Source organism: Charadrius vociferus, unplaced genomic scaffold (genome assembly GCF_000708025.1).
Source record: "Charadrius vociferus isolate BGI_N301 unplaced genomic scaffold, ASM70802v2 scaffold298, whole genome shotgun sequence".
Classification (NCBI taxonomy): Eukaryota; Metazoa; Chordata; class Aves; order Charadriiformes; family Charadriidae; genus Charadrius; species Charadrius vociferus.
The window spans coordinates 2,742,759-2,759,231 of NW_009649936.1; the positions used below are offsets into that span (position 1 = coordinate 2,742,759).

At 41.4% G+C, this 16,473-nt stretch overlaps 1 protein-coding gene across 1 annotated transcript in view; it reads right to left on the reverse strand.

The window, feature by feature from the left end:
* Positions 1–2,164: 2,164 nt before the first annotated feature.
* The window catches only part of DSCAM (Down syndrome cell adhesion molecule), a 413,961-nt gene continuing 399,652 nt past the window's right edge, over positions 2,165–16,473 (reverse strand). Inside the window, exon 33 of the mRNA XM_009891369.1 lies at positions 2,165–3,014. Coding sequence (XP_009889671.1) covers positions 2,674–3,014 — 341 coding nt within the window. The 3' untranslated portion in view covers positions 2,165–2,673. The remainder of the gene's footprint in view (positions 3,015–16,473) is intronic.

A 16,473-nucleotide genomic window follows, 5' to 3' on the forward strand; every position in this document is an offset into this window, starting at 1 on the left:
ATTAAAAGCCAATAAAAACCCCAAAGCCAAGGGGACCGCACACATGTTTACAGTTATGCGTACTGAAGAGCTGGCTGGATCCAGGGCACGGAGCCAGGCACCCTGCAGGTCTGAGCCTCCGTGTGTTAAGCACCAGCCCGGTTCCACTCTGATTTTAACCAGCGGGAGACTTGCCACGAACATCTTTGAATATGGGGCCCCCAAAGGCGTCTTCACTTCATAAGGAGGATGGATATTGCCAGGCATATTGAACACAGATGAGGAGGAAGTCTCATTAAGTCGAGGATGGTTGGCACTTTCCAGATTGCCAGCCAAATGTAGATTTAGGGAGATATTGGAATATTTCCACTATCAGCAGTCACCAGGAGTTTAAACTGTGAGTATTTCCTCCCTCCATTGCACTCTCATTCTTGTCTGTGACTGGAAGCGAGTTTTGGTGGGGAACGCTGCTACAGGACCCGCCACCCCTGTGCTTGAAGGCAGCCAAGAGTCATGGGAAAAAATGGATCAAGCCTCGGTTTTGCCCAAAAGCTCTTCACCTTTCTTCAGAAGACAGGAAGCGAGCTTGAATGGAAGATGAAAGTGGCCTGAGCCTCAAAAGTCCTGAATGCTACAGAGAAAATCAATTTTTATTTGTAAATGCAGTGCTAATGCCCCATCCAGCTCTAGCAGAGAACACCAGGCACACTCCTGTGGGAATCAAAAAGAACTGAATTGCCCAAAAAAGAAATCTTCAATAAAAGTTTAGTTTTCTCTGGAGTTTTTCAAAGGGAAATAGTAAAAGAAATTTCTTTTTTGTTTGTTTAAATTAGGAGGTTCTTATTAACAAAATATTTCTTTATGGAAAACAACCAACACAACAAATTTTTTAATGTGTGTTATCACCATATTGGTCAAATAGGCAGACTAGATGGGAAATGCTTCCTTATCTGAGTGACATCTCAGCACTCCTCTGTATGTCTGTAAGAAGTACATACCTCAAGGATGTCTCCATTTGGTTTCTTCTGTAGGACTTGCCAAAACTTTAGCACTTGGACTTGACAGAGCTAAGGATGTAAGTACAACTTGATTCATTTGAAGACACTTAAGTACTTTGCTAACTTAATGCCCTTTTAACAGCATAATTGCATTAGTAATAGTAATGAAACAATGATACGTAACTACATTTTTCTATGTTAAAGCAGCTGGAATTGGGCATGGTGCAGAAATGTTTGCATTAGCAGTGCCCACACTGTCACCAGCTGGGGAAATTGCAGGAGGTTCTCAGCCTGCTCAAGCTTACTGAGTTTTATTGCTTTCAGACCCCAGTTAATATTTCCAGTCACGGCTGAAGAGCGTGTTTGTGTTAGCACTAATTTGGGATGCTCTGCACAGTGTTCTCTTGGTCAGGGCACACAAAGGTAGCCAGAACACACACAGGGAGGCGCTTAGCAAGGTGGCTCAAATGTTGTTGTGTTAAACCCACCAACTGGAGTATTCAATCATTTATGCTTTGTATAAAACAAGCAGTATTACTTCTCATGTAATCAAAAGATGCAACAAAGTAATATGAGCTGACAGCTGCCCTGTAAAAAGATTTTTTCCTCTAAAGAAAGCCACATTGATCTTAGACCTGGAATAACTTTTTCCTCCCCTTTCTCCTATTACGGGAAAAACTGGTGTGGTTTTTTTTCCCCAGTCCTTGTGTAAGCGACTGATTTCTGTGAGTACTGCTCCCAAATGGACTAAAGATCCATTCCTAGGGAGTAAGTAAAGTAACATCAACACATTTCTTCTGATCCAAAAAATATTGAAGCTGAACGAAAGCCTCCCGGTGGCAGATGAAGTGAATGCAGAGTCCCAGGTAAGTTTGATTCAAAGCACTCAGCACTTGCGCCGTTATGGCTCTCTGCCCAATGGTAGCAAAAGCTGTGGTTAAGCGAACCCCAATTTTTTTCCAAAAGTATGACCCCCGCTTTCCCTTTCTGCCCACGGTGCAAGAAGCCATTGTTCAGGGTACGGTACTGACATGGCTGTTACACTTAGGGATAACCAAGTATGGCAGAAGGCAATGGAAGCAGACGTCACAAATAAAGGCAGAAGACCCTTTTATTTCGCATAGACAAAATGCAAAGAGTGTCTCATTAAATTAATATTAAAAAAAACCCAAATCAATCCCCTCCACTGACATCTCTCATCCTAATTAACAACAAAAAAAGAACAATCAAGGACCCATTTTCTAATTTAAAAAAAAAGTGCAAACATGACAAAAGACTTTTTGTTTTCCCAAATCAATGTTCCTGTTGAATTCACAAATAGGGTGATTTTTTTTTTTTATTATTTTTTTCCCTTTTAAATCTTGTCTGATTGAACTTCCAGTTAAAATGTTTTAGTTAAGTCTCCATGCACTTCGTAGAAAATCAGTAAAAACACAAACGCTTGTGAAGATCAGAAAACTGGACTCTTTTACCCAAAAATTCAGATGTCCAGTCAGATGAAGCTCACACTCAGACAGAAAAAAAGCAAGAGAGTCTTTGCACTGTCTGTCGTTCATATTATTTTTTTTTTGTCAAATATTTTGGCAATCTTCTTCTTTAATTATAAATATTGGAATTCAATAAAAAAAAGGTAGCTTTCATTGGATTTTTTTTCAGTGTAAATATTTACAGCCACTGTCCAGCCATGCTCTTTTTGTTATACCAGGGTGTAAGATTTTGCGTAGGGATTGTTTCCTTTCAAGTGGCCCCGGGAGTCCAGCAGGGATTCTTGGGAGCTGCTCATTTTTGCTGCCTGTCCTAGCTCAGCTCCTTCTCGCTGAGGTAACGTTGCCACAGCACCAGGTTGCCATGACTGTACTTCTCTTGTGGAGGACGTCTCCATGGGTATCGGCTCCAGGACGGTGGGGCGCTTCAAGGTTCGGCTTTTCTGCGGCTCCAAGCAGGCTTGCCCCAAACCCAGGTCTCTGCTCGTGCCCTGCACACCACGGTTCAATAAAAAGTCCATCCTAAGGTAGGGTGGCAAATGCATGAGATCACCTGGGGAGGCAAAAATGAAAAACAAGTCCTTACTTATGGTCATGCGCTGTGTTATGCTTACCTACTGGCTGGGGGCGTCAAACTGATGGATTTGGCCACCAAAGCAGAGTATCTGTCATCAAACCAGCTGCAGCATTCATAACTGATGTATTGTTTGTCAGCCATTTACTATGTTACAATCTCACAGCATCAAGGGTCAGCAAACTCCTTTAGGGCAGATCTATAACAAGTTGCTATTAATACATAATATTAATAATTAATACTCATGCATGAGTGTTAGGGCTATAGTTTTAAAGAGATTTCCGAATAAAGCAGAAAAGCATTCTTGTTCTAATATAAGAATAAGTGTGAAGAAGATAAACTGAAAAGACCAGGAAGTTTTTTTGCAAAATCCTAAAAGAAAAGGTCTTGGTTTTCATTTGTCAAAACTTGAAAAATGTGGAGGTTTGGTAGATATCCATTTCTTATTTTCCATTTTAAATGAAAACTTTCACAATTACAATTAATGGCCCTCCATCTAGAGTAGAATGACTGAATCATTTAAAATGATTATGTACTATTAATACCACTAATGATTTTCTACCACTATGGCATCCATATGTTGCTGTTTTGTGGTGACACAATGAATTGGGGCTGGCACCCTAGGTCTTGTATCAACCTTCCTTTCTGTTCTGTATTGTCAAGGAAACCTCTTATTCATTATTTTCCATGATTCCTGGGCATTTCTACGTGAACACGGTGATGGCAGCCTGCTCAGTCCAGAGGATTTGCCTTCGCAAAGCTATTGAATTCAAACAGGTGCCTCGGACCTGCTGTCTGGAATTGGGCAGGGGTGAGTGTTACCTTCCACATATCTGTACATGCATTAGACCTGCTGCAGAAGTTAGATTGGCTTATTTATTCTAGCCCTGCCTCTTAGGCATTCATAAAGTTGCTTCAAGGAAATGAGAGGCAATCAGGCACATAATAACATTCCCTTCTAAAAATATTTGCTGGTGTAACCTCACGCACATATGAAAAAAAGCATGGTTACAGGTGCCTTCAGGAACAGTGTTTCCCCTTCTTTACAAAGCTCTGCTTCCTCTTATGTCTGATATAAAAACCATAGTCTCATCTACAGGTGGGATGAATCCTGAATGTTTAAAGTAGAAGACCCTTGGCACTACTACAACTGTTTCTACATGAGCTATTTACAGCAGTAGAAATTAAGGCTGACCTGTGCCAGTGGCATAAACAATAGACCAGGAAAACACTTCTTCGTTATAAAACAATATGTGTAACAATTTTGTTTTTCCTAACCAAGCTAAAAGCCTCCCAGTGATCTAAAATAAACCAGGTCTTTTGCTTTCTCATATAAGTCAAGGCACTGCAAATCTTACCTAACAGGCTAACAGCATCTGCTCTATCCATAATTTTGGGTCACAGACAGAGAATTGCTGAGAAGTTACATTTGGACGGAATCACTGTTTATTTCTATAGAAATCCTCCAGGCACTGTCTGACACCATATGTTTTGTTCTAGCTACATCTTCAACAGGGACGCACGGTACGCAGCGTTTAACCCCCACAGAGTAAGATGTGCATATCTCAAGATGAGGCTGACATATGCACCACAGCAATATTTATGTAAGGTTGGAGAGAAAGGGGGAGGTTTATGCTTACAATCATGCTGATTGCCACTTGAAAAACGAATCGTGATAGCATTAATTGGTTTTACTCATTTACCTTATTTTCCTACGGCACCTTTCCTGCCAAACACATTCAGCGTATGAGACCTGTTTCAGCTGAGACAGCAATGTACCTGCCGCTGGGGTAAAGTACATCAGGCTATGGACACACGGACCGGCAGGCACAGGCAGGCGCCGACTCGCCCCAATTAACTACAGGCATCAATCTGAGCTGCCTGCGGGCACGTCCGTGCTGCCCAAGAGCTTCTCCTGGCACCCAGACCCTGATCCCCCGGCCACCCGCGCTGCACCCCAGTCATTTTGCTTCTGGGTTCGCTTTTGCATCGAGTCCTTCCAAAACGCGTTTGTGGGGGCAGTTTGCTCCAAAGAGCATTCCCTGTGGGCTGCAGGAAGGAGACAGCCTGGATGGGGAACGCTTGTATCACCTAACTCCCCATGGCTGTATCTTTTGCAGCATCGCAGGATCCCAAGTAAGAAGCCCTATTGCTGCCCACTTCTCCCCGGTGGGGAGAGAGATGGGCACCCACAGAGAGTGGGAGCGGGTGGCCCTGCCCCCACGTACCCCTCTCTGCTAATGAAGACCTGCTCACGAAGGTGGTGAGGGCCTTTGTTTGGCTGCCGGGGGGTGTGGGTTACCGCTGCGCAGGACCCCCGCGAAGGCGGGCAGAAAAGCACACCTCTGAGAAGGCAGTAATTTCAGTAGGCTGGAAAACTTTGTGACTAATTATAATACCAAGGTAGTACCTGCCCCTCTTGTCAGGGGTGTTTAGGTCAGAAAGTGGGGTTTCTCTCACGCTCCCACAGTTGTCTCCCACACAACACAGCGGTCTCTTGGCCCCGGCAGAAGAGGACCAATTTTCTGCCCTGAAACCCCATCCCTCTTTCCTGCAACAATGGGCCTTTTCCCAAAGATGTCTGTCACCCTGACACTGTCCGTGACAGGCTGCTGCCGGGCGGCACAACGCCCGCTGCTTTATTTAGACCAGCCAGGTCATTCCCCTCTTACTACCTCATTTTCTGTTTTACAGTCGGCTTTCCAGGAAGGAGCCGGTATGGAGCAGAAGCCATAGCGCATGGCTCATTGGCAGTCCCCCGCAGTCGCCTCGGAGAGCCGCTTCTGGATCTTAACACATTGCTGCTTCTTGAGAGCGAGGGATATGCACGGACTATAAAAAAGACAAGTCTTGAACCTTACAGAGATGAAGGTTGGTTTTCAAGCTGCTGTCTAGACATTTCTCATGTGTATTTAAGAGCTTCAGGCTATGTAAAAAAAAGACCTTTTTTTTCCTCCCTAAATCTACATAAGAAAGCATAGTCAATAATCTGTGTAAACAATATGCAGTCATTTTAGCGTAATTTTCTAAATGTCTGGGGGCGAAGTTCCGAGAGGGTTGCAGTAATGAGAAACCAGAGAGTGTAACTTGTTCTCCAAAGCTGGATACGCAACGCACAATCTCTGATGTGGCTTACACAGAGCACTCATTATTTGATGTGATGTACACATTTTCCTGTCAGAAAAAGTGCCAGTGCTCCTTCTCATCTGCAAGAAGCATCTTGCCCTGCAACTGCTTCTAAAACAAAGCAGATTATTAAAATCACTGGAAAAGAAAAATATTGGGAATGTTACTTTTTCTTCAGGATTGAAAAGGTCTCACAGGATGAAAAAAGTCTTTGATTTATGAGAACTAAAGTGTTTCTGACTTAAAAACACAGTCTTTGAAATATAACCACAGGGGTTCACTTTTGCCATTCCTACATGAATTCTGAAAGTATTTTTGAGATGTTTAAAAGCCTCTTGCCATATCCATGGAGTTATTTGGAAAGACTTTGGTTCTCATCCTTCTGGACAGAACATTTTTTGGTTTCTTGCTATTCAGCTGAATGATATTTTTTTTTCAGGCAAAGCATTACGAAGTTTCAGGATGGTTCATTGCCTTTGATGCTCTAATTACCTCTTTTCAGCTGTGTGTGTGCCTTATTAGTAACAAAAGCAAACCTTTCAAGTGCATGAGCACTGCAAACGAGCATGTTTAATAATTCATGCACTTTGGCTTAATTAGTGCAAAAGACATTCTAAAACTATAGTTTTCGGATGCATTTTTAAAAAAGGGAAATGTGCTGTATTTAGAAACACTGAGTTTGTACACAAATAATAAACACCCAGTCAAATCTGAATGCAGCAATTTAAGCCAGAGCTACGTCAGTCGTTTTTTTTTCTGAGTGGCCAACCCTCTAATGAATTATTCAGTATGGTACATTTAAGAAAATATTAGCTTCAATAAATATTTGTAAACAAATGCTAGAAGTCACTTACTATGATATTTACCATAAGCAACACATTCTACCAAAAAAGGAGTATTTTCTGAGTTAATGCAGTGCTGGGCAAAAATTATTTACCCTTACTTCAGTACAACTAAGCTGATATAAAATGTTCTGCAAAAACAATACATATTTTTATCCTTCTTCTGGAGGTCAGCTTCAGGTATGGGAAGGGTTGGGATGAACTCGACAGGTAACATGGAGGGAAAAATATCACTGCTCAAATTTTCTGGAATTTTGCTTGCAGAACTATACCAAGCTAAGATGCACTCCTTTGTCCCCAAAGATTTACCTCATACCTCTTTCAAATGCCAGAGAGCTTGCATGTATTTTTGCTTTCATCTGCTCCAGAAAAATCTAAGGATTTGTGCTGTATTCAATACAAAGATCATCACAGAGTGCAAAAAAGATGCTCTTACCAAGTTCTCACATGATAGCTATATGAATTTTCTCATGAATCATAGCTTCCACTAAAGCAAAAGCAATTTGTCTTCACAACGCTTCAACACAGATACCCTCAGTGACGATGACTGCCTGATGATTTTCAAGTTTTGGTTGCTATGTGAAGGAAATTCCGCGCTATTAGAAAGATCGTTTTAGAAAAGTTTATAAAGTAGGACTGGTGACTATGACAGGATATTTTATTTAACAAAGGTAAGAATAAGACTGGGTGATTAGTGCATTCACACAGCTTACTTCAATAGGCGAGCACGTAAAAAAAGCTCTTAAAGATATCTCTGGCGTGATCTCATGGGATCAGAGATTATGCCAGAATTGGATCTATACAGCTCTGTTAGCATAGGTAGGGCACCTTGCTGACGTAGTTATGTTGATTTGGGGCCCGAGTATACAACTCTTCATGACATTGCACAGTGATGGGGGGGGGACAAGCACTGACAAAGACAGACTGCCACTGCGTTGGGCATCTCCTGGCTTGTCCTGAGTTTGAAAGGGGAAGCACTGATAGGACATTGTGTTTTTCTTTGGAAGGAAGCCAGGGAGATATGCTGATTAAAAAGTTTAGTGGGGTTTTCCAGCTCACTAGCACAGTAAATAAATCAGTGAAGCCTTTGCTGACACTCACGGGCTGGTTTTCAGAAAAAAGACTACATATAGGAAAAACTTAGAAATGAGGAAAGGGTGCAGGGTCTGCAAGGCCAAGGTGAGAGGTTTGATGAAAAAAAGAGCACAAGCGATATTCAGAGGTCTTTGTCACTTCAAAAACCGACACACCATTAATAGCTAGCAGGCAAAGCTTTCTCAGCTTGTTCTGAAGCCAGACTGATAGCAGCAATAACATTTCTTACAACTGCTGCTGTCAGTCTCTGAAACCAGCTGGTGCTCCCTCGCTGTCCATCTTCTGTCCATGTGTCCTGCAGATACGCACAGACTGAACCCACAGAACAGCCTGAACCACGTTGGGATCATTGTCATGCCAACAGGCTAAGAGTCAGACCCGCAAGGCTCCAGCACTCTGCAACATCAGGAATAAATACACTTAAGGAGCAATAAAGCCAACCTGTGTCCTGCTCAGCGAAGCAGGGGGTAAAGAGGACCAGTCCTGCACCTCCTTGCTCCAGGCTGATACAGGTCCCTGCCTGGTGGTGCCTCAGGGAAGAGTTCAGCACCGGCTCTGCCCTCCTGCCTCGTTAGCTGGGAAAAGTAGCCAGCTGCAAAGGGAGGCAAGGGGATCCTTTCCAGATGCAGAGTCACTCCTGCCCCGAAGTGGGAAGGTGGACGGGTGCAGGGAGCAGTTGCTGCCAGCATCTAGCTGAGCTTGGCGGTACCTCCCTTGACTCAGCACCCAGTAGAGGGAGCAGACGGATACTTGTTGGAAACTTGGAGAATAACGAAATGAAGACAACCAAAGCAGTAGGCAGGCCTTGGTTTATGCCTGTGTTTGTGTTTGTTTTTTTATTTCCCCCCAGGTTCTGTTCAGTGTGGAACTGCCTTCCCAATGCTCTTTGTTTAATAATAACTATTTTCTTGTAAATGTTGCAGTAAAATGCCACAACTGAACAATAAAAAAAATCTGAATGATGCTTTGAATAACAGGGCTCCACTCTCTAGAGCCAGTATGGATCAGTAATGGGAATGGAGGTGAAATTTCCCCATGCAAATTACTGACTGCTCGAATGAACAGGAACCTGAGCTCACTCTCGGTCAACAGGAGCGCACCATTAGCAAGTTCATGAGCTGACAGACTCCTTCTGAGCCCCCTTTTTCAATGCAAAAAACTGGATTTAATAATTCTCTGGCCCTCTAAGGTGGTCCAGAACAAAAGGCAAAAGGTCCAAGCATCGCCTTAGACGACAGACAGGCTTAGCGAGCAGCCAAGCGGCAGCGGGGGAGAGGAGGGAGGGAGGCGGCAGGGCACAGCTTTCTCGGTAGCGAGGAAGCTGCTGCGAGAGCAGGCAGGAGCTCTTCCCTTCTTCACAGTAGCTTCAACCTCTGCTTGGCTTACCAAGAAAAATGATCGACACGCGCAGCATTTGGGGGACACTTTGAAACCAACTGAACACATGAGATTGAGCAAGGCCAACACAAAATGTCTGGGGGGGCATTTCGGCTGCAAACCTGCAGATGCCTCTCTGGTCCCTTTTGCCGTACGGGCAATCACCACAGCTCTGCCCTTCCTGGCTTTGTCATTCGCGCTGCTATATCTTTTGGGCTTATCACAGTGTATCGGCAGATGACATAAAGTCACGTCTTTACGCTGTTCAAGCTTGTGATCACATAGATAGGAAACAGCTAAAACACTTCGCAAAAATACGCCAAGTTTCCCATTTCTAGATGGAGGAATGAGAATCCCTTATCACCCCTGCAAGGCTATACTTTAAATCGGCAAGTTTCTTTTTTCTTTCTCCATGAAAACTGCACCCTGATAGATAATTTGATGATCTATAACACTTAGTTAAATGTTGCATGCTGCAGTCTGCTAAAACTGGCATTTTCATAAAAGGATTAAAAATGCCAGCTATGTTTCACAAAACAAAATAAAACTGACAGTTGCTGTTGACTACAATCATTGGAGTTACCTTTTAAGAAACACCAGTAAAACTGCAGTTCAGAAGCCAAATTTGCTACTAGTATAAATCAGAGTAGCTATATTGATTTCAGCAAGTTATAAATTGATTTATACTTAATGGAGATTAGATTTAAATGACTGAAAATGAGGATTCCAACTAATGTGGATATTTTTTTTTAAAGATCATTCATCCTGTTATTTAGATTTAAGCCTTCTAATTCCAAGAAAAAGTCCTTAATCAATGTGTCTTAAAGCAAAAATGTATAAACTGCTATAGTTTAACTGAGATCATACATCTGTAGTCCATGAACGTAACACACTGTGTCTAACTGAATGCCAGGAGACTTGATTATCGCAGTTGCCTGCTCCCGGAAGGTCTAACAAAACAGGAATTGCACCACATTTTTGGTTTGTATTTCTCTAAGCAGGACTTTGCTCTTTCATACAGTGCTGCACTTTTAAAAGACCTGTCAGATGCTTTGTACCTTTCAGAAGTAACTTTAAGGAGAACTGACATATTTTTAAGGGCCTCTCTGCCACTGAGCTTGCAGTGTGAGGCAGGAAAAACTTATTGACTCCAGGGGCCAGATACACTTTAACCCTATGGAGATGCCATGCGGATGTTCAGCCTCACAGGGCTGGTGCACCTGCAGAACAGAGACCTTCCTGTTTCGATTTAATGCAACGTCTAAGTTATAAAAACTTGTAAAAGGGACCTCACCATGTTAAATCAATATGCACTCCAAAACTAAAGTCAGAAAAATTGTCAATAAATAATGAAATGATGATAGAAAAGTAAAGCACAGGAGCTCTACCTTTCTGTCTTCACCTTGTCACGCAAGCTGCTTCATACATTTTTAAGGATGCTCTAAGACAGGGTTCTCCTGTGCACTGGCTGAGCTAGGAAAGCCGTGCTGAAGCCCTGGCTCAGGTGCCTCTAGTTAGCAGCACTGGAGTTTTAAGACTCGTTTGCCGATTCTGGGTGCAGCGAACGGAAACTGTTCAATTATACATCACTTCAGTTGAGGGTTAAATCGATCGTGACTCCATGGAAACTGGCATCCTTCACGGGTTTATTCCTGGGATATCTTGGGAGCCCAGATTCAGCACAGAGGCTGGAGAGGTGAGGAGTTCGGACCGTACTTATGGTTCACTGAAATCAGTGGGAGCTACTCTGTTGACCTCAATAGGCTCTGCACCATACCCACGAACTCACAGCTAAACCTGACCGTGCCAAGGCAATGGGTAAGAGTAATGCTCTACTGATAGTTGCGGGGACATCAGGCTACAACAAGGAAACCATTATCAGTGCTGCCTTGCTGCTCTGCTGAAGATAAGTAATTCATGGATGAATTACTGTAACTCGGTTTGCACAGGTCCATCGGTTTGAACCACCTGAGTGATGCTGACAAGATGCATCATTGCATTTTTGTTAATTAATCCACTGGGACCAGAAGTTTCGCTCTCACATTTAAATTAAGGATGCTGGCACGAAAAGGTGAACCATACTGAAATACACCCACGTGTGCATACAGCTATGCTTTAAAGGCTAGCATATAAAGAAGCTCTGACATGGATGGCAAAGACTATCACTACAGTCAGATTAAGAACGCAGTGTTAAAACGAATGTTTGTTTCTGTAGTGATACCACTTGCCATTTCAGAAAATAGCACAAGCATGGCCTTTCTTGCAGATTGGATTTGGCTTATGTTTTCAGATGCCTATAGATCTCAAACTACATTAAGGGGCACAGAGGAACTTAACAGACCCTGCTGGGTCTGAAGTCAGTTAATGTAGTAACAGCTGTAAATCACCACAAGGACCTTAAAGGAAAGCTGGGTCAGTTTTTGTCTGTATGGAAACAAGTGCTTCTGGTTACTTTGGGCTGACTAAAAGGCCATGCAAAAATCACACACTATGTCTCAACACTATCAAGTGAAATGCTTTGAAATTTTCAAAATTGAAATGGCATGAGCAGGACAAATCTGTTTTTTGTAGAACTAAAGTTTAAAATATGGACTCTTAACAGAACTGCTCTGAAAATATATTATTCCAATTGAAGTGGACACAGCATCTTTGGTTTGATTTGGAACATTTCCTGGTAGTTTGAGAAATTTAACATTGTAGTTATGACTGTAAGAACATGAAAGTAGCAGAAAATTTACTGATAAATGCAATCCTTGCTTTAGGCATAAAACTCTTGACTAAGCAGAGTTGAAACTGATGCTTGCAAACCTACAGAAAACATGGGTAGACAATTTTAATAGTTGCAACTGATGAAAAAAAAGACCGTGACAAAAATAATCTGATTTAGAGAAACTAAATTAAATTCAAATTTTAAAAGATCTCACTTTCAATCAGAAAGATTTTTTTTGGTAATAAAAAGATAGAAATTAGGAATTCTTCAAAGGGGTTTTCCCTTTACATGCAATTTTTAATCTAGAAGAGAGCAAAAAAAATCCAATAGTATTGCAAGTGAGCACAGTTTTGGATACTGTATTTTTCTAAAGCCAATGTTAATTTTCAACTCAAAATAGCAAATAAATTAGATAGTAATAGGAAAAGACAATTATACTGCTACAAACTCCTAGTAGAGTCTTTGAGGAACGAGTACCAGTTGTTTCTTTCCCTTAATTAAAAAAAAAATCAAATCAGTCTTCCTAACACCAGTATCACTGATTCACAGACAACAGTTGTAAAAATAATTTAAATCACTTTTCTCATCAGTGAATTGAATATAGCTTTCAAGCATCTTGTACGCTACCTAAAATGGAATTTTCACAATGCAATTGCACAGAAACTTTGTATTTGCAACCAAACAGCTGCCCTGTTTAAACTCATGATTCTCACCAATATAGTTTTCCTTTCTGATCTCATAACATTTTAGCATCTGATCTGAACCTGTTTTTATTGTATATTTTTACTGTACTGCAAGGTTAAAAAACATAGCATGAACCTTCCTCTCTGTAAATCCACAAGAAAAATAATGCAAGTCAATGATTTCAATATGTAGTCATGTCAAATTAAATATGGAATTAAATGCTTTTCATCCCTGCGGAACACTCAGCTTTTCACAGCAGAAGGAGAAAAAGGTCCTGATACTCTGCAGAAATATAAGCTGAGACAGGATAAAGACAATTTACTCTCATCACCGATGTGCTATTTGTATGATAAAAAGCAAACAGCAGTCTGTCTGCTTGTGACATGTTCCTAGTTTTCCAGCAGAGCAATAGAAAACAAAATGAATGTGTTCCAGGCGCAGGAGAATGTAATATGGAAACTTTAGAGATGCTTATTTAGGGAAGTAATTTCAGAATATGTCACATACATGTAAGTAAGTGTACATACAAGTAAGTCAACATACAAGTTATGAGTATTTACTACTGTTAAAAACATAGGCACTAAGTTATTTTTCCCACTTACAACTGTTTTGCCTATCTTCCCATTTTCCCACCTGCCTATTTTGATTTGTCTCCTTACGTAGTTTGCTCAGAACTGGACCTTGGTCACCAGCTGTGGCGTAAGGACGATGATTTCTTCATTCTATGTACACACTGTATAAGTTGTGTGTATATACATATATATTTATATGTATATATCAGATTGTATTTGAAAACAAACAGTACACGTGTGGCACTAAAAAAGAAAACAATCCATTTGTTATCCTTTTCTTACTTTGCTGCAGGATTTCTGAACAAAAAAGATCAAATGTAGATTCCCCCATCTCTTCAAGAAATTCAGTTCTGGACTGGAAAACTGTGGAACTGTACAATTCTATTTTCAGTCTATGCAGAATAATATAATAGGCTTGGGAAAAGGAGGCAAAAGGTGAGCTGGAGGCCCTAAGTCAAGAGTCCCAGCGATTACTGAATCCCTGGTGGCCAAATCTGTATCGGATTTGGTTACTGCTGAAGCTTATAGAGCACTGTCAGCAACTTTTCAATAGAAAGCAAGTCTCTAAATAGACTCCATCACTATGTCGCATGTGTCTGCATTGGGTAGAAGAGGGAAATAGCTCCTTCACCCTTGATCAGTGGAAAAGAGTTCACATCTTTTTATCTCGGGTTACAGGGCTGACATTGGAAATATACTGTGCTTTCTATTACTGCGTGCTTCATATTTTCCTTATTGTGCTAAGCAGCTTATTTTTAGCTGTAGTGACTGAATACTGGAAAAGAAGGTTTGTTTCTTGACTTGGGCATTTAAAACAATATTTACGCACTGCAGGTGATGTCCAGCCTCTATTTTAAGAGAACCTTGTAAACAATTATTTAGTAAGATATTTGCATTCTGTAGCTTAAGGCTTGTCTACAAGCTAAGACTTTACCGTTCAAGTCTGCAAGATTAGTCAAAGCAGCAAGAAATTTGTAAATTGGGTCAAGAATGCTAATTAAGGCATCTTAAATACTGAAAGAACTTGATCATTCAGCAACACTGGAGAGGTTAGACCAGTGCTCATGTCTTTTCTGGTAAATATGCAGTAGGCTTAGGGCTAGATGCAGGCTGCTTGACTTAGGTGCCCAACTGTAAAAACCCAGACCAAAGAAGTGTCCAAACTTGCTTGCTGAGAGCTTCGCTGAGCTGTCCTCCGGCTGCTGCGATGAGGCGGTGGCTGCAGGCCAAATCTCCTCCTCTGGGACAAAGTGGCTGAGCAGGAGGGCTGGCAGACAGAGGACGGAGCTCTGCCCTCACACAACAAACAGCAGTGCAAGGAGAGCAGGAGGAAAATTCTTCCAGTGGAGCAGGGGCTTAAGAAACTGGTGCTCCTGCTTTGTGCAGGTGTAAGGACCCAGGAAAGTACTCAGATTCCCTAGAGAGGAATGGGGTGTTCTTGCCATCTTCATGGCTGTGAAGTCAGTCTCAGGAAGATCTTTTTTCTTCTGAGTCTGCCTGGCTGCAAATGCCTTTTCTCCCCACCCACATGCAGGTTTCTTTCCAAAGTGGTTCCTTTCATCAGCTGAAAGTTTGTAGAGGAGGTTCTGAGATATAAAATCTTGTGATGCTTTAAAGTGATTTCAAAATCTCCTAGTCTGATATACCCAGTGAATGATCTCTCTTTTCTGGAAGTGAATCTGAGATGCTGTTAGTCCTTCAGGGTTTATATATTAATGTGATCTCCAAAGAGGCAAGGAATCAGGATTGTCAAAATGATCTTGCACTTGTTTTGTGACATCAGGTAGACAAGTTCCTGCTGGTCCAAGTCAAGCTAACCCTTAAGCATAATGTCATGTATTTGAAGAAGTTCTTTTTAGTGCTGATTAGCATCAGAGAAAAATAAAATCCAGGGGTCTGAGTTTTGCAGTACCCCTGTGAAAGGGAGGTTTCTGCAAATAGTAAGAGACCTGCTGAAACCTTTCTAGATACTTCCTGTTCAAGCACTGGGCACATATTATTTCTTCTGAGCATGAATTCTTTTGCCAAAGGATGCAAGCAAGTGGTCTGTCCACCAAAAAGACATAAATAGTACTTGGGAAGCATAGAAATATCAAAATATTTCCCAGTTAATAGTTGTTCTTTTCTCAAGCACAATAATTTAGGAGTAAAGAGAGGAAAAAACCCAAGAGGCTTCTTGGCTGAGGCTATTATCGAGATTTAAAATTATAATAACAGGAATCTATTTTTAATAAACTGCTACTGCAATGTTTATTGCAGTTGAGAATAATTGTTATGATAACTCAATTTGTAGTATATATTATTAAAACAGAAAAGAGAAACATTATTATAAAACTTTTTCAACCTCTACAATTATCTTCCACTTTTTTACATTACAGACTCTTTGATGGCACACTGAGAGGTAGGAAGAGAGTATATTTATTTCCAATTTCTGTCCACCCAGTTTCTGAATGGAAGATTTGAATGACAACTTTGGAGGATGAAGGCCTGACTCATCTGTCAAACTCCCAGATAAACTTTGGGTAACAATTGTTGAAATTTCTGAATATAAATATGAAAAAGTGCCTCAGTTTTGATCTGGAAGGACCTAGTATACCGTTGAGATGATTTCCCAGTATGCCTATTCCTTCAGGACCTGTTCTTGCTAACCAAACTTCTAGTTAGGGGTAACTGTGGGGAGGAGAACAATAATCATAATCCCAAACTTCTGGGAGTTTTGATGCTGAGAAAGATGCAATGCTAACAATGTATTGACATAATTTTTATACCATGAAGAATATTAACACTGCACAGAGGTTAGGAATTGAAGACACACTTTTCTAAAGGTTGTGATTTATCCCATGTGTTTAAAATCCTGTTGTGCTATCTCTACTGCAACAATTTTCACTTTTACTGTGCCACCTGGGACACATGACTATTCTTATGGCTTACTGAGAAATATCACCATCTGCAGTGGGTCAGCTTCAAGGCCAGGGCAGATTAAGTCTGCCAGCTCCGTGACGTCCACAAAAAACACGTGCAGGTCTGCATCC